This window comes from Choloepus didactylus, chromosome 5, assembly GCF_015220235.1.
Source record: "Choloepus didactylus isolate mChoDid1 chromosome 5, mChoDid1.pri, whole genome shotgun sequence".
Classification (NCBI taxonomy): Eukaryota; Metazoa; Chordata; class Mammalia; order Pilosa; family Megalonychidae; genus Choloepus; species Choloepus didactylus.
Genome location: NC_051311.1, coordinates 76,106,251 through 76,127,504, shown reverse-complemented (window position 1 = coordinate 76,127,504; position 21,254 = coordinate 76,106,251). Strand labels below are relative to the sequence as shown.

The following is a 21,254-nucleotide window of genomic DNA, read 5'->3' as shown; positions in this document are numbered from 1 at the left end:
ATTGGCTCATAGTTTTGAGGCTAGGAGATGTCCAAAATTGAGGCATCAGCAAGGTGATGCTTTCTCCCCAAAGACTGCAGCATTCTGGAGCTGGGTGCTGGTGATCCTTGGTCACATAGCAATGCACATGGTGGCATCTTCTCCTTTCTTTTTTGGGTTCCATTGACTTCTAGCTTCTTGCTGCCCCTTGTGGCTTCTTCTGCATCCAATTTCCTGTGCTTCTAAGGACTTCAGCCTGATTGGATTAAGGCCCACTCTCATTCATTTTGGGCCCACCTTAATAGCACCTTCAAAGGTCCTATTTACAAATGGGTTCACACCCACAGGACCAGGGTTTGGAACCTGAGCATGCATTTGTGGGGGGCATGATTCAATCCCCCACAAGTAATAAGATGAGTGCTCATATCTGATATTATTTATAATAAGGCTTTATTAAAGACATTGGATTTTTCCTGAATCTTATAGGAATCTCTTTTTATAAAGGTTTAACAATAGGAGATAGTAACTTGAACACACACTTACTTTAGTGTTTGTGCAACACTAAAGTTTCTGAAGTCCTTATTTATCTGATTACATGCTAATTCTATTTGAGTTCTGTTTCTTCTATGATCCAAATTTAATACTAAATATATCACTATGTCTTTTTAAAAATACTGATTTTTGATCAATTTATCTTCCTTTATACCTTCCTTTATATTATAGGTGTGATACTTAATAGATTCTCCAAAGATATAGCAATTTTGGATGATCTTCTGCCTCTTACCATATTCGACTTCATCCAGGTTTGTAAAAATAACTATTACTGTCTTTGCATTTGTCATATTGCTTTTTAAAAAAATAATTATGAGAAGAAGTAAATGAGTTCTTGCTCATTTTTCATTTGATTGAGAAATGAAATCTTGTTTATTGTAAGAATTTTGTGAATAACAAAACTCTTAGAAAATAGACATAAATTTAGTAAATTCAGTAATAAGTGTGAACTGTTTACATGACCTAAACCCAAGGCAATCCCACATTTACATGTAATAACTATCTACTTGGGTGTGATTTGAGAGGGACTAAACATCGTCTTTCCCCAAATTACTAGCCACAAAGCATGGCATTTTGGGCATTGGCATCACTATTTAATGGCAGCCTACCTACCTTCAAAAGGCCCTTATTAAAATGAAAAGAGTGATTCTCTGAATGGGCTACACTATAAACCAGCCTCATCCATTAATGCTTTGGCACAGATTGGCTAGCCAGTTACCTCCCATTAAGCACCATTATTGATGGACAGCTACGTTTCAAGCAGGTGAGATACGAAAGAAAAATTCAGGGCAAGATCTAGGAGACAGATCTGAAGAGGCTTCTGGGACTTCCTGGCTCAGAGGATGAAAGCCTCTGGGGTGAGGTGACTGACTCATAGTGAGAGTTTGAGCACAGGTTCCCAGCTGGTTGGGGTTAAGCTTCAGAAAGTGATATACTGTCTAAGTGATCATCTTGGGATGAGTTATCTTGGGATGAGTTATTCTCCCTGCAGTGACTTCTACCACCTGCAAATATTAATACTGTGCTTCAGAGAACCTATTAAACAAAATAAGGAATAGCACAGTCACATGTATACACAACTGACATTGGCAGCTACACTAAACCAGACTGTCAGTTTGCCTTGTCTGAAATGATTGCCATAAACATGTCTGCTATTACAAATGAACTTTGGTATTTTGGATTTCCTTCAGTTTGCTCTGTTTAGAGGTATAACTCAGCAACAGCTGCCAGAATTCTTTTGAGTTCATGCATTCCAAGTAGTGTGTCCTGTCTTTTAACACTGGAAATTTGTTTCTTTTTCTAGGAGTGTAAATTACTTGTCTCATATATAATATTAAGTCAGGTACAGACTGGAACATGGGCATCTTGACATGATTGCAAAAGCATTCACGAATGGTGGTCCCTTGATAATTTTTTTCCCTAAATTTGTGGTCCACTGAGTATCTTCTGAATCTTAGGCTCATTTAAGAAATCCTCTGGGAGAGATAATTTTAAATATTTATTGTGTCTAAATATGGCTTTCAAGTCCTTTCTCTTATGCCACATATGAATAGTTTCTACCTAACTACCTAGGCTGTTGGGTTTATTAGTTGCTTCAAAAATAATCAGGCCGGGCTCTTTTAACTTCATATTTTATTTATAATATAAGAGGGTCTTGCATTAAGCAAACATGGTATATGACAATCTAAATACAGTAAAAATCTTATTAAATTTGTTATTGTGAAAAAATTTATCACAGGGTTCCTTTAGGTTGTGAGCACCCTTGATTATACTTAACTATGTTCAGATAATGAAATTCTCTATTCCCAACATTTCAGGAACAGAACTATTGCATAAAATAAGGCACATCTGTGAATTGCCTTTTGAAAACTTAATTTCTCTTCACTCTGTTTGATAATGTTGCAAATTTGCTTTCTTTGTTGGTACATTTGTATAATGAAAATGGAAGATCTAGGTTCTATTCTGCAAATAACACTATTTTATCTTGAATCAGACATTTAATGTCCGAGGATCTCAAGTTTCCCCTGTAACATGGGGAAGATAAACTGATAATGGTCCCTTTTAATTCTTAGTTTATGTGGTTCAGACTGGAACACTGGAATTCGACCTTGCCTGACAAATTTATACATGAAGCCAAATGGAGAAAAAGTTTGTATCTTAGCATATTACTTATCTATATGTCTGGGCTGAATGAATTTTTCATAAGACAGAAGCATACATATTTTAAAATAAAAGTCTTCTATTCTCAGACCCAAAACCTTAAGATTCTTTTTGATTTCTTCTCTTTTAATCCAACATGCAGTTATTCCCTGAGTCCTCCCAGTTTGCTCTGTACTGGGTCTTTCATATCTTTTTTTCCCCTATACATTCTAAGTCCCTTAATCCCTTGTTTAAAAATTCTCAAGGATTCGCTATCATTTATGAAGTGAATTACGAATCTCTGGGTCATTGCATAGTTTTAAATATGCTTTTCCCCCTCTTATTTCAAAGTGATCCTTCATTATTATCTGCTCTGCTTTCACAGGCAGCTCTGTGTGGTTTCCAGTGTAAAGAATGCTTTCAAACTGCTTTGTTGGGTGAAAATCGGCTGTCAACTTCCTAGAGTATGTGTGAATGGTACCATGCAGGTTTTTATAGTGGGTTGATTTTTTTCCCCTGAGAAAGTTTAGGAATGGGGTGAAGTTGAATGGGAATTAGAAATCTATGTTCACATTTTCATGTTATCCTGTCATTAATACCACCTAGTCAGAAATGACTTTTTAAATAATTCTTTGAGAATTAAAAACTAGGACAGAATTTAAGGTTTCTTTGCATGATCAGAGTGTCAAATATATTAAGCCACAGTGCCTTTAATTTTATACATAGTGCTAAATTATTAGGCTCTGATCTCAGTATCTAAGGATAGATTTTTATGTAGTAAATGGAGTTATTTTTCCTAATGCTTAGACTTTTATTTTTCACTTGTTTTTCGTTTGGGTCTATATTTTGGATGATTGTAGTTGCTGGAAATCTGATTACCTTGTGAGTGTTACTTCACAGTGCATTTTACAGCTATCAACAGCAAACAGTAGTTGCTGGAAATCTGATTACCTTGTGAGTGTTGCTTCACAGTGCATTTTACAGCTATCAACAGCAAACAAAAGACACTGATCCTAAGGATCTGAATGTTCCTATACCAATGCAACAGCTTTTGTCGTTCATGCATGCTAGTATTGAATGTGATGGCCCGGTTAAGTGGAAGCGCTTTCCCTAGTTAATCATGCTTGGATCTTAACTTTTCACCTGTTTCTTTTTCCAAAAAGACTCTATTTAAAAAAAAAATAGTTGGCTCATGTTAAGAAAAAATGTACTTTGCCATTAATGAAGCACGGTATCATATAATAACTATAGCATTTGGGACTTTCTCATTGTACTGATGCCACTTTTAGGGCAAAAATGGAAGATAAGACTTTCCTTAGATTATGGCATTATCATATATATTTAGCCCAGTGCCTGGCACAGTGAACATCTATCTGAGTATTTGTTGAATGAATGAAGGACTGGTATTATAAAATTTGATGATTGGAGACCTAGATGCATTTTCTCCTCAGAGAAGTGTCACTGAGCTAGATCATTTGAACTTTTAGATGAAAATAACAACCTGTTCAAAGAACATTTATGCATATCTGAGCTACACCTCTCCCCCTGCCCTCATCTACCCAAATGTTACCTGTTTGACCCCATCAGCTGGGAAGTGCATGTGTTGCCAATTTGTAGAGTATTAGCTCACTGATTAGCATTTGGATGTTATAATAGGCTTATCTTTATAACTCTTGTTACTGACATTTACTTAATTAATGCTTTATTCTAATGATCTATTGTATTCTAATGATCTATTGTGGAGTAAATGTTAGCAAATTTTGTTCCTTTTTAATTAAAAATGTGTGAATTAAGCATCAGGTAGAAATACAGAATTTAAGTCTTCGTCTTAGATTCTGAAGAGTACCAGTCTTGGCTTGTTTCTGAGATTGCCCATAGGGCTCTATTTTTTAGTGGATAATGTGATGCTATAACAAATGGTCTTGACTAAAACACAAAAACGACTTGACTAAAAATGTGAGGAAAAATTGTCTAAAGACAAGTCAGCTATCCCCTAAAGTCTTTTTGAGTCTTTAGTGTGTTTCCAATTATCGTAAGAGTTGAGAAGGGGGGTAAAATTTCTTAAGTATAAATTTTTAAATCTTAAACACAAGAAAATTAGGCTCATAGAAATTAGATAACTTGCCTAAATGACCTAGTCTGTATTTAAACTAGATCTTTCTGACTCAAAAGCTCCAAAATGTATGTTTGGTTTCTCAAAAATTGTCTAAACAAAATAAATCATGAAATTCATATTCATACTAAAATTGTTTCAGAATAAAAAAGCTTATTTAAAAAAATGCCAGGTTCAAAAATTTTATGTTAATTAAAAAATGTTTTTAGCACAGTGCACTTTAAAGTGAATGATAAATAAGAACATCCCTGGATCAAAGAGCATCATGTTTTGAAAACTTCAAAAAAAGTTATTATCTGGTACTAAAACAATATTTTATAGGAGGACACGTGCCCCTTGTTAAGAATGGGGCAGAAAGTGAAGAGTTTATTTAGCTTATCATCGACATACCTTGTCCACTTTGCAACATGAAAATGTACTCACCAATACGTTTTTTTTGATCCTACAGTTGTTACTAATTGTGATTGGTGCTATAGCAGTAGTCTCGATTTTAAGACCCTACATCTTCCTAGCAACAATGCCTGTGATAGTCGCATTTATTTTATTGAGAGCATACTTCCTTCACACCTCACAACAACTCAAACAACTGGAATCTGAAGGTATGACTACTGATGCTGCAATGCTTGCCCTGGGAAGAAATCCATAAGAGCTGCTTGACAGTTCTGAACTCTTCCATTAATCTATGTTTGCAAGATATTTTTTTCCTCCTTTTAAACTCTTGCATTGTGTAACAATATGGATTAAAAAGTATGCTTATATTGTTTTTGTTATTTAATGACCATGTGATTCATATCATTTTTAAATCAACTTTGTAACATCTTACTAGGGTTGGTGTATTGGTATTCATTCATATTTCACTTACATAAAATAAATTTTAAAATGATAGTGTAGTTTTTCTAAAGATTTCTCTGGGTTCCTAAACAATCCTGGACAAAATCTCTCCTCTGTCTTGTTAGCTTCAGACACGCTTCTTTTATATCCTGGGGTCTGTATTTTTGCATGTCTCCAAGCACTAGACCTGTTTGGGAAGCACATTTTTCAGTAATAGCCTTGGTGTGGGTGTATTTTCAGGGGACAAATTTCCAGTGTGTTTCTACTGTGAAGGTTATTAGCTAAATTAAGTTACATAAAACTTTCATAATTGAGGCACTTGACTATATTGTCCTAAAAGAAAAACATTTTTTCCTCTCAGCAGCGATTAATTTAGGATTAGCTAGGAAAAAAAAAAAAAAAAGAAGTCCAGTGGTAGCCAAGAAAAATGAATAAATAATGGCAGTGATTTTATAGTAAGTTTCCGTCAATGGTGACCAAGTAAAAATGGAGAGTAATTCATTAAAAAAATAACAAATCACATCTATTAAAAGTATGGCATGGGAGTGAAAAGCCTCTCTAACTTATTATATTGCTGTGTGATTCCTCTTGTAAGTTAGTCTTTTTCAAGTACAGGTATATTGAAGCATGAATTTGCATTCTGTACTTACAAGATTTGTTTTCTATGGGAATATTTCACAGCCAGGAGTCCAATTTTCACTCATCTTCTTACAAGCTTAAAAGGATTGTGGACACTTCGTGCCTTTGGACGCCAGTCTTACTTCGAAACTCTGTTCCACAAAGCTCTGAATTTACACACTGCCAACTGGTTCTTGTACCTGGCGACACTACGCTGGTTCCAAATGAGAATAGAAATTATTTTTGTCCTCTCCTTCATTGGTGTTGCCTTCATTTCCATTTTAACAACAGGTACTATGAACTCATTAACTGTTTAGCTGAGCATTTAATTCAAAATTTTGTCAACGTATAAACTACTATATTCTTATATAAACTTTCAGATACTTTTAAACAGATTTTGTGGGGAGTTTATTAATTAAAAAAATGGTTGGTTTGCTAGTGAACAAATGATTCCTTTGAATTAGAGTTGTATGTAGTTTTATCCCTGCTTTACAGTTTAAGAAAAACAGGGACACAGAGAATAACAGATAGCAAATCTGTGATTGAAAGAAAAAAAATCCTTTTCACTCTCATATTGGTGATAGAGCCCTTGCTTCAAAATAATAGATCTCTTTATTAAAGAGCTCTCTGCATAGGGGAAAAGAAACATTCACATTTATAAACACACCCACCCACATTCAATTCCCCTCCTCAGTAAGTTTTGTTCTTTTAACAACCAGCTGGTGAAATTTATTATCCTAATGTGAGAGGGGGGGAAAACCTGCCACAGAAGTAAGCAGAATAACTTAGATAAATGTAGCCATATTTTTCAAATGCAAATGTCCTGTATTGTAGGACATTTGGGTGAAAAAATATTTCATAATTAGAATTTATATAAACAAATGAGCTCAGAGGAGTTCAATTTAAGAAGTTGACTTTCTGGGCTGTAACAAGTGTTTGTGAATATATTATATATGTGACAGTAGACAAGGATTCAGAGCAGACACCAAATCTGAGGAATTGTTTGGTTTAAGAGCAGAATCCTGCTCAAACCCAGATGGAGCATTTACTGGAGAGTTAGAGGAGTACCTCATGGAAGCCAAGACAGCCAGCACATGAGGGCTTCACAGAGGAATTAGAACAGCTACTAGACAGTCAGATGCAGCTGTTCCCATCTCTTGATGCCAGATGTTGTCCTGCCTCCTTTCTGTGGCTGCTTTATGCAGTTCCCTCGCTGAAGATGAACTTTCCACATGTACCGTGGCTGTGCCATCTTGGTTTTACGTGGCCTCTCCATTCAGGCTCCCTGAATTGACAGCAGAGTTCCCCTCTCCCAGGGACAGAGTCCTAGAGAGATCAGCAGATGGGCTCAGTCCTGCTCGGGGCCCCACCTGTGGTGCACTCAGGTGCTGTGAGACTCATAGGTACACTACATGTGTGGTTCCCTCAGCTGGGGCAGTGGGAGATGGCCGTAGGAAAGGAATGTAAGTGGTCAGGCAAATGAACTAAATCCTCGGCAATACAGCAATTTTAGGCAACTCTTTAAAAAATTAAGGTTCTTTTTAAGTTCAGAATTTAAAATTTTTCCTTTATTTTTTTTGAAATAGGATAAAAAAGGGCTGAGTTATATGAACAAAGATTTGTAAACAATTAATTCAAGCCAATATACCACTTGCTTTAGCATAATGGCTAAGAGTATGAGTGGGTTCATTTAGCATCAAATCGGATGTCCAGTTACAGTGGATGCTGGCCACACAGCTAATATCAACCCTGGTTATACTGCTTTTCAGCTATATTGCACACATTAATTAACCTTCCTAAGTCTGTAAATAGATATAGTATCTACTGCATAGGTATGTGGGAGTATTAAATGTGATAATTTGTGCAAAGCATTTAGTGTCTAGATCATAGTATATACCAATAAATGTTACATTAATTTTATTATTGTATTATTAGTAACAATTTATCTTATTCTCATCTTAACCCCCAGATGAGTAACATATTGGGATGCTTGATAAATCTTACCTCTTTAAAATAAATGAATCAGTACTAAAAGCAGCAGACACCTGATATCTGTATTTTGTCTTCTGTTAGAGAAATTGTGGAAACAAAAATTTCAATTGAAATACCTTGATGAATACTTTCTCCCAATGTTAGAACCCTAGGACAATTTTATGACAATTTCTTCATATATTATAGATGCAAGATCTGTCTTCAATTGGGACTTGGTATCCTAAATTTATAATAATTTAAGCACATTCCTGTAAGAAAAACTTTATGACTATAAATACTGAGTATTTATGAATTTTAATCAGTAGTCTCCTCCAGCCTTGACAAACAATTTACTCTAATTAACCACTTGAGTGTTGTTCTTTCCAGCTAAAGTGTTTTTATTGTTGTTGTTTTTAAATAAAGGTAAATCTCTATTTCTCAAATGGCAAGCCCATGGATTTTATGACTGTTCATTAACTTCTTTGTAGAGGAACTCTTCTGGACACAATATATCTTTTTCCCATTGCCCATTTTAGGTTTTGATGGTATTATTACTTTCAGAGTAACAATAGAAGAAACAAAGATGGTGTCTATCCAGCACCAACAGCCTCTTTAGTATCTAAAGCACTTTTTAAAAGGACAACTCTTTCCTAATATTCATTCACTTCTCAATTTAAAATATTGGTTGAATGCTTACTATGTGCAGAGAGCATCATTGCTACTGTTAGATGCTGTGATGAACTGAAATGAAAGAAAGGTTAAAATCAGCACAACATAGAAATGTGATTTTCATGTGATAGGACCATAGGAGAGGTATAAATAAAGTGGTTCACAGATGAAAGAAATGTAGCATGAAGTTTGTTTTTTCCTAAAAGTCAAGACTTTTAAAATATCATTTTTCCATCTATAGGTGAAGGGGAAGGAGTAGTTGGTATTATTCTCACTTTAGCCATGAATATCATGGGTACATTGCATTGGGCTGTGAACACCAGCATAGACGTGGATAGTTTGGTAAGTCATTATTACTTTTTAAAATTTTATGGAAAATTTCAGACAAACGAAAAAGTATAGATAGTAACATAAGGAGCAGCTGTGTGCTCAACACACAGCTTAAGGAATACAAGGTTACAGATAATTGAAGGAAACTATGTATCTCTCAAAAAACAAACAAACAAACAAACAAACAAACCCCTATCTCTTCTATCCTCCACAGCAGAAAGAGTCAATTCAGAACCACGTGTTGCATTAAGTTGATATATCTCTTTGGTCTTTCCTTGACTTTCATGTTCTCAAGAATTTTGAAAATTACAACCCACTTACTTTGTAGAAACAATTTGCATTTGTCTGATGTTCTCTTATGGTTGTATTTAGGTTCTACATCTTTGGCAGGAATATCCTAGAAGTGATAGTACTTTTTCTCTTTGCATCCTATCAGGTGGCACATGATTTTGATTTTTCCCATTGTTGGTGAGCTAAACTTTGGTCAATTGATTAAAGTAGTGTCTGTTAACTTCTCCATTGTAGAGTTACTCTTTTTCCTTTTGTGAATAAATACATATTATGTAGGGAGGTTTTTTTTTTTTTTTTTTTTTTTAATCATCATTTTATTGAGATATATTCACATACCATGCAGTCATACAAAACAAATTGTACTTTTGATTGTTTACAGTACCATTACATAGTTGTACATTCATCACCTAAATCAATCCCTGACACCTTCATTAGCACACACACAAAAATAACAAGAATAATAATTAGAGTGAAAAAGAGCAATTGAAGTAAAAAAGAACACTAGGTACCTTTGTCTGTTTGTTTGCTTCCCCTACTTTTCTACACATCCATCCATAAACTAGACAAAGTGGAGTTTGGTCCTTATGGCATTCCCAATCCCACTGTCACCCCTCATAAGCTACATTTTTATACAACTGTCTTCGAGATTCATGGGTTCTCGGTTGTAGTTTAATAGTTTCAGGTATCCACCACCAGCTACCCCAATTCTTTAGAACCTAAAAAAGGTTGTCTAAAGTGTGCGTAAGAGTGCCCACCAGAGTGATCTCTCGGCTCGTTTTGGAATCTCTCTGCCACTGAAGCTTATTTCATTTCCTTTCACATCCCCCTTTTGGTCAAGAAGATGTTCTCCATCCCACGATGCCGGGTCTACATTCCTCCCCGGGAGTCATATTCCACGTTGCCAGGGAGATTCACTTCCCTGGGTGTCTGATCCCACGTAGGGGGGAGGGCAGTGATTTCACCTTTCAAGTTGGCTTAGCCAGAGAGAGAGGGCCACATCTGAGCAACAAAGAGGCATTCAGGAGGAGACTCTTAGGCACAAATACAGGGAGGCCTAGCCTCTCCTTTGCAGCAACCGTCTTCCCAAGGGTAAAACTTATGGTAGAGGGCTCAACCCATCAAACCACCAGTCCCCTATGTCTGTGGTCATGTTAGCAACCATGGAGGTGGGGTAGGCGAATACCCCTGCATTCTCCACAGGCTCCTCAAGGGGGCACTACATCTTTTTTTTTTTTTTTCCTTGTTTGTCTTTTTTCTTTTTTTTTTTCTTTTTTTTTTTTTAACTTTCCCTTCTTTTTTCAAATCAACTGTATGAAAAAAAAAGTTAAAAAGAAAACAAACATACAATAAAAGAACATTTCAAAGAGACCATAGCAAGGGAGTAAGAAAAAGACAACTAACCTAAGATAACTGCTTAACTTCCAACATGTTCCTACTTTACCCCAAGAAAGTTACATAATATAGCAACATTTCAGTGAACTTGTTCCTACTACATCCATCAGAAATTAACAGACCATAGTCATTTCTGGGCATCCCCAGAACGTTAAATAGCTTATCTGTTCTTCTTGGATTATTGTTCCCCCTTCCTTAATTGCTCTCTACTGCTAGTTCCCCTACATTCTACATTATAAACCATTTGTTTTACATTTTTCAAAGTTCACATTAGTGGTAGCATATAATATTTCTCTTTTTGTGCCTGGCTTATTTCGCTCAGCATTATGTCTTCAAGGTTCATCCATGTTGTCATATGTTTCACCAGATCGTTCCTTCTTACTGCCGCGTAGTATTCCATCGTGTGTATATACCACATTTTATTTATCCACTCATCTGTTGAAGGACATTTGGGTTGTTTCCATCTCTTGGCAATTGTGAATAATGCTGCTATGAACATTGGCGTGCAGATATCTGTTCGTGTCACTGCTTTCCGATCTTCCGGGTATATACCGAGAAGTGCAATCGCTGGATCGAATGGTAACTCTATATCTAGTTTTCTAAGGAACTGCCAGACTGACTTCCAGAGTGGCTGAACCATTATACAGTCCCACCAACAATGAATAAGAGTTCCAATTTCTCCACATCCCCTCCAGCATTTGTAGTTTCCTGTTTGTTTAATGGCAGCCATTCTAACCGGTGTTAGATGGTATCTCATTGTGGTCTTAATTTGCATCTCTCTAATAGCTAGTGAAGCTGAACATTTTTTCATGTGTTTCTTGGCCATTTGTATTTCCTCTTCAGAGAACTGTCTTTTCATATCTTTTGCCCATTTTATAATTGGGCTGTCTGTACTATTGTCATTGAGTTGTAGGATTTCTTTGTATATGCAAGATATCAGTCTTTTGTCAGATACATGGTTTCCAAAAATTTTTTCCCATTGAGTTGGCTGCCTCTTTACCTTTTTGAGAAATTCCTTTGAGGTGCAGAAACTTCTAAGCTTGAGGAGTTCCCATTTATCTATTTTCTTTTTTGTTGCTTGTGCTTTGGGTGTAAAGTCTAGGAAGTGGCCTCCTAATACAAGGTCTTGAAGATGTTTTCCTACATTATCTTCTAGGAGTTTTATGGTACTTTCTTTTATATTGAGATCTTTGGTCCATTTTGAGTTAATTTTTGTGTAGGGGGTGAGGTAGGGGTCCTCTTTCATTCTTTTGGATATGGATATCCAACTCTCCCAGCCCCATTTGTTGAAAAGACCATTATGGCTCAGTTCGGTGACTTTGGGGGCCTTATCAAAGATCAGTCGGCCATAGATCTGAGGGTCTATCTCTGAATTCTCAATTCGATTCCATTGATCTATATGTCTATCTTTGTGCCAGTACCATGCTGTTTTGGCAACTGTGGCTTTATAATAAGCTTCAAAGTCAGGGAGTGTAAGTCCTCCCACTTCGTTTTTCTTTTTTAGAGTGTCTTCAGCAATTCGAGGCATCTTCCCTTTCCAAATAAATTTGATAACTAGCTTTTCCAAGTCTGCAAAGTAGGTTGTTGGGATTTTGATTGGGATTGCATTGAATCTGTAGATGAGTTTGGGTAGAATTGACATCTTAATGACATTTAGCCTTCCTATCCATGAACATGGAATATTTTTCCATCTTTTAAGGTCCCCTTCTATTTCTTTTAGTAGAGTTATGTAGTTTTCTTTGTATAGGTCTTTTACATCTTTGGTTAAGTTTATTCCTAGGTACTTGATTTTTTTAGTTGCTATTGAAAATGGTATCTTTTTCTTGAGTGTCTCTTCAGTTTGTTCATTTCTAGCATATAGAAACATTACTGACTTATGTGCATTAATCTTGTATCCCGCTACTTTGCTAAATTTGTTTATTAGCTCTAGTAGGTGTATCGTTGATTTCTCAGGGTTTTCTAGATATAAGATCATATCATCTGCAAACAATGACAGTTTTACTTCTTCTTTTCCAATTTGGATGCCTTTTATTTCTTTGTCTTGCCGGATTGCCCTGGCTAGCACTTCCAGCACAATGTTGAATAACAGTGGTGACAGCGGGCATCCTTGTCTTGTTCCTGATCTTAGAGGGAAGGCTTTCAGTCTCTCACCATTGAGTACTATGCTGGCTGTGGGTTTTTCATATATGCTCTTTATCATGTTGAGGAAGTTTCCTTCAATTCCTACCTTTTGAAGTGTTTTTATCAAAAAGGGATGTTGGATTTTTTCAAATGCTTTTTCAGCATCTACTGAGATGATCAATTGATTTTTCCCTTTCGAGTTTTTAATGTGTTGTAATACATTGATTGTTTTTCTTATGTTGAACCATCCTTGCATGCCTGGAATGAACCCCACTTGGTCATGGTGTATGATTTTTTTAATGTGTCTTTGGATTCGATTTGCAAGTATTTTGTTGAGGATTTTTGCATCTATATTCATTAGGGAGATTGGCCGGTAGTTTTCCTTTTTTGTAGCATCTTTGCCTGGTTTTGGTATTAGATTGATGTTAGCTTCATAAAATGAGTTAGGTAGTGTTCCATTTTTTTCAATGTTTTGAAAGAGTTTGAGTAAGATTGGTGTCAGTTCTTTCTGGAAAGTTTGGTAGAATTCCCCTGTGAAGCCATCTGGCCCTGGGCATTTATTTGTGGGAAGATTTTTGATGACTGATTGGATCTCTTTGCTTGTGATGGGTTGGTTGAGTTCTTCTATTTCTTCTCTGGTCAGTCTAGGTTGTTCATATGTTTCCAGGAAATTGTCCATTTCTTCTACATTATCCAGTTTGTTGCCATACAGTTGTTCATAATATCCTCTTATAATTTTTTTAATTTCTTCAGGGTCTGCAGTTATGTCACCTTTTTCATTCATTATTTTGTTTATATGGGTCTTCTCTCTTTTTGATTTTGTCAGTCTAGCTAGGGGCTTGTCAATCTTGTTGATCTTCTCAAAGAACCAACTTTTGGTGATATTTATCCTTTCTATTGTTTTTTTGTTCTCTATGTCATTTATTTCTGCTTTAATCCTTGTTATTTCTTTTCTTGTACTTGGTTTAGGATTGGTTTGCTGTTCATTTTCTAGCTTCTTCAGTTGATCCATTAGTTCTTTGATTTTGGCTCTTTCTTCCTTTTTAATATATGCGTTTAGTGCTATAAATTTCCCCCTTAGCACTGCTTTTGCTGCATCCCATAGGTTTTGGTATGTTGTGTTCTCATTTTCATTCGTCTCTATATATTTAGCAATTTCTCTTGCTATTTCTTCTTTAACCCACTGATTGTTTAGGAGTGTGTTGTTTAACCTCCAGGTATTTGTGAATTTTCTAAGTCTCTGATGGTTATTGACTTCTAATTGTATTCCATTGTGGTCAGAGAATGTGCTTTGAATAATTTCAATCTTTTTAAATTTATTGAGGCTTGTTTTATGTCCCAGCATATGATCTATTCTGGAGAAAGTTCCATGAGCGCTAGAAAAGTATGTGTATCCTGGTGATTTGGGATGTAATGTCCTGTAGATGTCTGTTAAATCTAATTCATTTATCAGATTGTTTAGGTTTTCAATTTCCTTATTGGTCTTCTGTCTGGTTGATCTATCTATAGGAGAGAGTGATGTGTTGAAGTCTCCCACAATTATTGTGGAAACATCAATTGCTTCCTTTAGTTTTGCCAATGTTTCTCTCATGTATTTTGTGGCACCTTGATTGGGTGCATAGACATTTACGATTGTTATTTCTTCTTGCTGAATTGCCCTTTTATTAGTATGTAGTGGCCTTCTTTGTCTCTCAAAACATCCCTGCATTTGAAGTCTATTTTATCTGAGATTAATATTGCCACACCTGCTTTCTTTTGGCTGTAGCTTGCATGAAATATTTTTTTCCATCCTTTCACTTTCAGTTTCTTTGTGTCCCTGTGTCTAAGATGAGTCTCTTGTATGCAACATATTGATGGTTCATTTTTTTTGATCCATTCTGCGAATCTATATCTTTTAATTGGGGAGTTTAATCCATTTACATTCAACGTTAAAACCGTGAAGGCATTTCTTGAATCGGCCATCTTATCCTTTGGATTATGTTTGCCATATTTTTCCCTCTCTCTATTAATATCCTTTATTGTACCCATACCGAATCTCTTTAGTACTGAACCTTTCTCCAAGTCTCTCTGTCCTGTCTTTGTTTCTCTGTCTGTAGGGCTCCCTTTAGTATCTCCAGTAGGGCAGGTCTCTTGTTAGCAAATTCTCTCAGCATTTCTTTGTCTGTGAAAAATTTAAGCTCTCCCTCAAATTTGAAGGAGAGCTTTGCTGGATAAAGTATTCTTGGCTGGAAATTCCTCTCACTCAGAATTTTAAATATATCGTGCCACTGCCTTCTCGCCTCCATGGTGGCTGCTGAGTAGTCACTACTTAGTCTTATGCTGTTTCCTTTGTATGTGGTGAATTGCTTTTCTCTTGCTGCTTTCAGAACTTGCTCCTTCTCTTCTATGTTTGACAGTGTGATCAGTATATGTCTCGGAGTGGGTTTTTTTGGATTTATTCTGTTTGGAGTTCGCTGAGCATTTATGATTTGTGTATTTATGTTGTTTAGAAGATTTGGGAAGTTTTCCCCAACAATTTCTTTGAATACTCTTCCTAGACCTTTACCCTTTTCTTCCCCTTCTGGGACACCAATGAGTCTTATATTCGGACGTTTCATATTATCTATCATATCCCTGAGGTCCATTTCGAGTTTTTCAATTTTTTTCCCCATTCTTTCTTTTATGCTTTCATTTTCCATTCTGTCATCTTCCAGGTCACTGATTCGTTGTTCAACTTCCTCTAGTCTTGTACTATGAGTGTCCAGAATCTTTTTAATTTGGTCAACAGTTTCTTTAATTTCCATAAGATCATCCATTTTTTTATTTAGTCTTGCAATGTCTTCTTTATGCTCTTCTAGGGTCTTCTTGATTTCCTTCATATCCCGTACTATGGTCTCATTGTTCATCTTTAGTTCTTTGAGTAGCTGCTCTAGGTGTGTCTCTTCTGGTCTTTCGATTTGGGTGTTTGGGCTTGGGTTATCCATATCGTCTGGTTTTTTCATATGCTTTATAATTTTCTGTTGTTTTTGGCCTCGTGGCATTTGCTGAACTTGATAGGGTTCTTTTAGGGTTTGTAGACCAGTTGAAGTCCTTATCTCTAATTTATCAGATCTACAGCTTCGTGGAGTACACTTTCTCTAACTAACCAGCAGGTGGCGTCCACGAGCCACCTGTTCTCCACAAGCCAGATCTCCCCTGCTTAGCCTTTTTGGTGAGTGGGGGAGTGAGTCTTGTGGGGCCCAATTGGTGTACCAAGCTTGCGTGTGTAGTTGGTGTTGCCTGCCCTGTATGTGGGGCGTGTTTCTGGGCAGTCGGGGAGGGGGGGTGGCCCTAACAATCAAATCTCCCTGATGATCCTAGAGTTTTAAAGCTACTGCAGTAGTCTAATCCTTCAGTTCAGTCCTGCCACAGTTTGTCTCTGCCACTGACCCACAAGTCTTTGGTATTGGCGTATGGCTCCTGAGACTTGCAAGTGGGTCCCTCTTCCAGGCTGTGCACCCCGGGTCCTCTGTTGAGGGATGACTGTGCTATGTCACAGGTGAGTGCCGTCCCCCCAGGGCAGTTCTGGGCTGCTGGGCTGTGTTGGGAGGCTCCCAGTCTGCTCAAATTATGGCTGAATGGGGATCTGTTAATTCACACTGCTCCCCCTTCCCAGCTCTGGGACATTCAGCTGAGGTTGCAGGGAAGGCTAATGTCCACGCCCAGTTTTGTGGTGTGTGCCTGTTATTTGAAGCACTTCCGTCACACTGGGTTGTCTGGGGCAGCTCTGGGCTATGGGGCTGGCAATGGGCAGGAGTGTTTCCTGTCCACCAGGATGGTGGCTGTGAGCGGACACCCCCCTTTTCTTGGGAAGTTGTGTTGTTTAGTGAATTTTCTCAGCCACTGGATTATTGCCTTTTGTCTCAGAGCTCTCTTATTTCTGCTCTTGACTTGACGTGCCCAAATTTCAATTCTTTGAAGCTTTCTGTATTGAGCTTCTTAGAGTAATTGTTTTAGAAAAAGCAAAAAGGATTTAAAAACAAAAAAAAAAACAAAAAAAAAACGGCCCTCCTCAGAGATCTAATGGGTTATTGAAATGCTAATAGACAAAGCAACCAGGGCCATTAAGGAAAGGTGCACAGGGCAGAGAGATCAGCCTTGCTTCGGGATTTGCATATGCGCCTCAAGGCCTGATCTCCGCCCTTCCCCTTTCTGTGTTCACCAGAACTCCAAAAATCCTCTGCTTTTATTTTGGAGTTTTTCGTGTTGTTTTTTTTCTATGCCTGTCTCCTCTCTGCTGGGCTGGCTGCTCTCAGAGTCTCTGGTGTCTGGTCTCAGTCTATCTATGGTTGGAGTTTGAATCAGTAGAATGAGTTTCCGATAAGAGCAGCCACTGCAATTCTCCCTTCTCCTTCCTGGAGCTGACAGCCCCTCCTCCCCCGGGACTGAGCCTGGCAGGGAGGGGCGCGGGTCCCCTGGCCGCAAAAACTTACAGATTTCGCTGATCTCAGCAGTTCCACGTTTTCATGAGTGTTGTATGAAGTATGCCCAAAGACAGATTGCTCTGTGGTGTCCAGTCCACGCAGTTCCTGGCTTTTTACCTACTTTCCTGGAGGAGTAACTAAAACATACAGCTCTCCAGTCTGCCATCTTGCCCCGCCTCCCGGGAGGTTTTTGAAATGATGTAAATACCCTATTCTTCACCAAGCTTCCTATTTAATCAATGAACTCATCATTTCCTAATATATTCAATGGGTTAGAATCCAGTGCTATGATTATTTATTTTGTTATGCAAATTTTTCCAGATTCAGCCAATGGGAGCTCCTTCAATCTGTGTACTTTTGACATGTCCCATCATTCTTTGAGTATTTCTTACTTTATGTCACAAGAAGGTATTCCAGACTTATCTTCCTTCCTCATCCTTGGAATCAGCCATTTTCCCAAGGAACCCTGGTTCCTTTTAGTGGAGAATGGTATTTAGAAATCGGTATCTGGGCACTAAGTATGCTCTTTGCTTTTGGTGTATCACTGCTACCTGCTCTCTCAGTATATGAAAATAGAGAATATATGTCTGCATATAATACACATATACACATACACTCACATTTGTATCTATATATATTCCCATATCTATATAGCATAGCTATGGCTATATGTATGTGTGTGTGGAAAACCATGAGTTCACACACATACCTCCAATTTCAATCTATTATTATAGGGTTCATTGTAGTTTTTTCTCTTCTCATATTTATAACTCCCTTCTTGAGCAGTGAGAAACCTGGATCCCGTTATCTTCAATATACTTACCTCTTTGGTTGATCCCCTGAATGCAGTCAATCTGACTTCTCTGCAGTACCCAGCCCTCACATGAGTACCCTGTCCCCCAACCTGAGCTCTAATGTCCTGTGCCAGGGCTGCCTCTAACCCAGGTGACATCCTTCTCACTGTGCCCAGGCTCAAAGGCCCCACCCAGCCACACCCACCCTGGCCAGTGTGGATGTCCTCCTCATCCCACCCAGGATCTAACTCCCAGCACTGCGCTGCCTGCCTGTGAGGATGCCCTTCTCCTTCTTGGGTTCTGCTTCTCCACACTGGCATGCCTCTTCACCCCCTTGAAGACTGACACCCTATTCTGAGCTGAGCACCCCCTCACTGTGCCTGTGTTCTGAAACCGTGTGCTGGCTGCCCCTTGAATGATGCTGCCCTCACCCCACCCAGGCTCCAACACTGTGCACTAGGCTGTCCCCACACAAACACCCTCCTTACCCAACTCGAACTCGGGCAGCCCACCCTGGCTAGCCTTCCTGTCTGATTGCCCATTTCACCTGAAGGTCTTCATCCTAGACATTCCCCCAAAATGTCGACTTCTTAGTCCCAAACCTGTGAATGTGTAATTCTATATGGCAAAAGGGACCTTGCAGATGTGATTAAATTAAGGATCTTGAGAAAGGGATATTATCCTGGAATATCTGGGCAGGGAAGGACTAGTGTAATCATAGAAGGGAGGCAGGGGTATCAGGGTCAGAGAAGGAGATGTGATGATGGAAGCAGAGCTTGTAGTGATGCAACCATGAGCAGCTTTTAGAATCTGGAAAAGGAAAGGAAACAGATCATCCTGTAGAGCCTCCAGAAGAAATACAGGCCTGCAATCCAGAACTTCTGTCCTCCAGAACTGTGAAGTAATAAATTTGCATTGTTTTAAGCGACTAAGTTTGTGGTAATTTGTTACAGCAGCAGTAGGGAAGTAGTACACCTACCTAATGACTTTTTTTAGACTCAGTTTCTCTGAAAGCAAAGGGAAGAGAAAGAGGAAAAGGAAGAAGAGGAACTTGAGTTTCTTTCTTAACCAGGTGTCTTTTAGTTAATAATTTTCAAGGAAATTGGGTATTTCATCTAGCTTTTCAAATTTATCAGAATAACATTTTTCATAATACTCTTTTTGTATTTTTAAAATTCTGTGGTCTTCTCTCTCTCTCTCTTTCTAGTCAACATTGCCAGGCATAGAAGACCTATTTTAGCTTTGTTGTTTCTCATGTCTTGGTGCTCTAGAACTCAGAATCTGCAGTGTTTATGTGCTAACACTGAATTGGGGGGCACAAATCCATGGCAGCAATCATGAGAGAGAAATGAAAGCAAGGCAGATTTTCTCATTTTTATTTATGAAATGAATTATAAATATTTATGATTTTTAATCAGATTATATAGTATAGTCGGTTTGGGTAGCTTCGTCAGTGACTCTCTTTAGTCTTTTTAGAGTATTGCATTTAAAATTATTCACCCATTACTGCATTAGTATCTAGAAATACAAGTTGAGAATGACTAAATAACACTATTATTGCACTTTACACTTAAGTTTCTTTTCCCATTCTCTTGGATAGTTCACACCGACCTCAAACTGCACACATTCATTCAGTTATGAAACTTGTATAATTGAGTCCTATCAGAACAAATATCTTCAGAAATGTTTCTCTAAGGAAAAAAAAAAACTAACTTTTTTGTGTCTTCTTCTTGCCCATGTGTCTTAAATAATATTTTATGTAACCAAAGCATTTTAATAATTTGTTGAAATGTAACTTAGCCTTAACATGATTTATTATAGACTTTATCTTTTTTCCTTTAACAATGTTTTTTGAATCTGACCAGATCTTCCTAGCATTTCTAGCCTTCTCCTCATTTAGCACTATTCTAGTATGCTTTGGGGGTTGGCTCTTAGAAGTGTACTCAAAAATGTTTCTGTCGGAAAGTTGCAGGAGAATTTAAAATAAAGATTGTGCTTGCCTTTATTTAATTTTTTATTCAAACTCTCTACAACTTCAACTTTACATTTTAGATACTCACACACTTTACCTGTTTCTTTATATAATGACATCTTCCTACTTTGTATATGGACAATTCCTTTCTCTTTACCTTATTAACTTTCTTGACTTACGTTAATAGCCTTTAGATTATGATGTCAAAACCTTTGTTTGGCACATTTTATTCTGCGTGTCCAATCTCCGTTAGCATTCCTTTAAAGTATTTTCACTTTTCTTTTAGTTTTTCCCATGGGTATCCTGAGCTTAGTGACGTGTGCTTTGACAAAGTTTCATTCATACCACAGCATAAAAAGATCCTTGCAAAGAACTATTATTTTATAATACATTCTATGGACAGTATCAATATTTGCATTTGATCTCATTTTTAAAAGTCATGTTCTTTTGTTTTTATGTCAGTGTGAATATGTTAGTTTTCATTTCTCTGTCAAATAGCACAAGTGACCTTTCCCGGGCCTTTGTGGGCATTTTGCTAGTTATTATTTGCCACCATAAGGCTGACAACTATGCAGTTGCTTAAGTTATACAGTAACCTTTCTATTTTCACCTCAGCATGTTGAGACTAGGAGGGAAGATAGATATAACTATTTCCTCAAATTATGTGTTTGTGTGAGAAGTAAAAATGCAATGTCATTTTACTTTACTGAGTTAACTGCCTTCAGAGCTTTGTCTAAAATGGGTTAAACAGTGTTTTGTTTGACCCACACCTTTAGATTTCCAATGCAGGGACACTCATAAAAAAAAAAAAAAAAGACTTTTAGACTTGGAAATAATATTCCATTTATCTTTCTGGCCTAGGTTAGACATGGATGGAGAGTCAAACATTGACAGAATGATGATATTATAAAAACGGCAGCATGGGTTTTCTTTTACCTCTCATCTGTTGCTTATATCCAGGTGCCTAATTACTTTAGTTTTCTACTAGTAAAGGTAATATTTGAATGTTAACACTTAACTGCTGCCTCAAGTCATTTTGT

At 37.4% G+C, this 21,254-nt stretch overlaps 1 protein-coding gene across 1 annotated transcript in view; it reads left to right on the top strand.

Annotated features, from left to right (window-relative positions):
* The window catches only part of CFTR (CF transmembrane conductance regulator), a 193,250-nt gene that overhangs the window by 127,842 nt on the left and 44,154 nt on the right, over positions 1 to 21,254 (top strand). The window contains exons 18-21 of the mRNA XM_037836310.1: positions 703 to 782; positions 5,232 to 5,382; positions 6,296 to 6,523; positions 9,114 to 9,214. Of these exons, the coding sequence (XP_037692238.1) occupies positions 703 to 782; positions 5,232 to 5,382; positions 6,296 to 6,523; positions 9,114 to 9,214 (560 nt within the window). The remainder of the gene's footprint in view (positions 1 to 702; positions 783 to 5,231; positions 5,383 to 6,295; positions 6,524 to 9,113; positions 9,215 to 21,254) is intronic.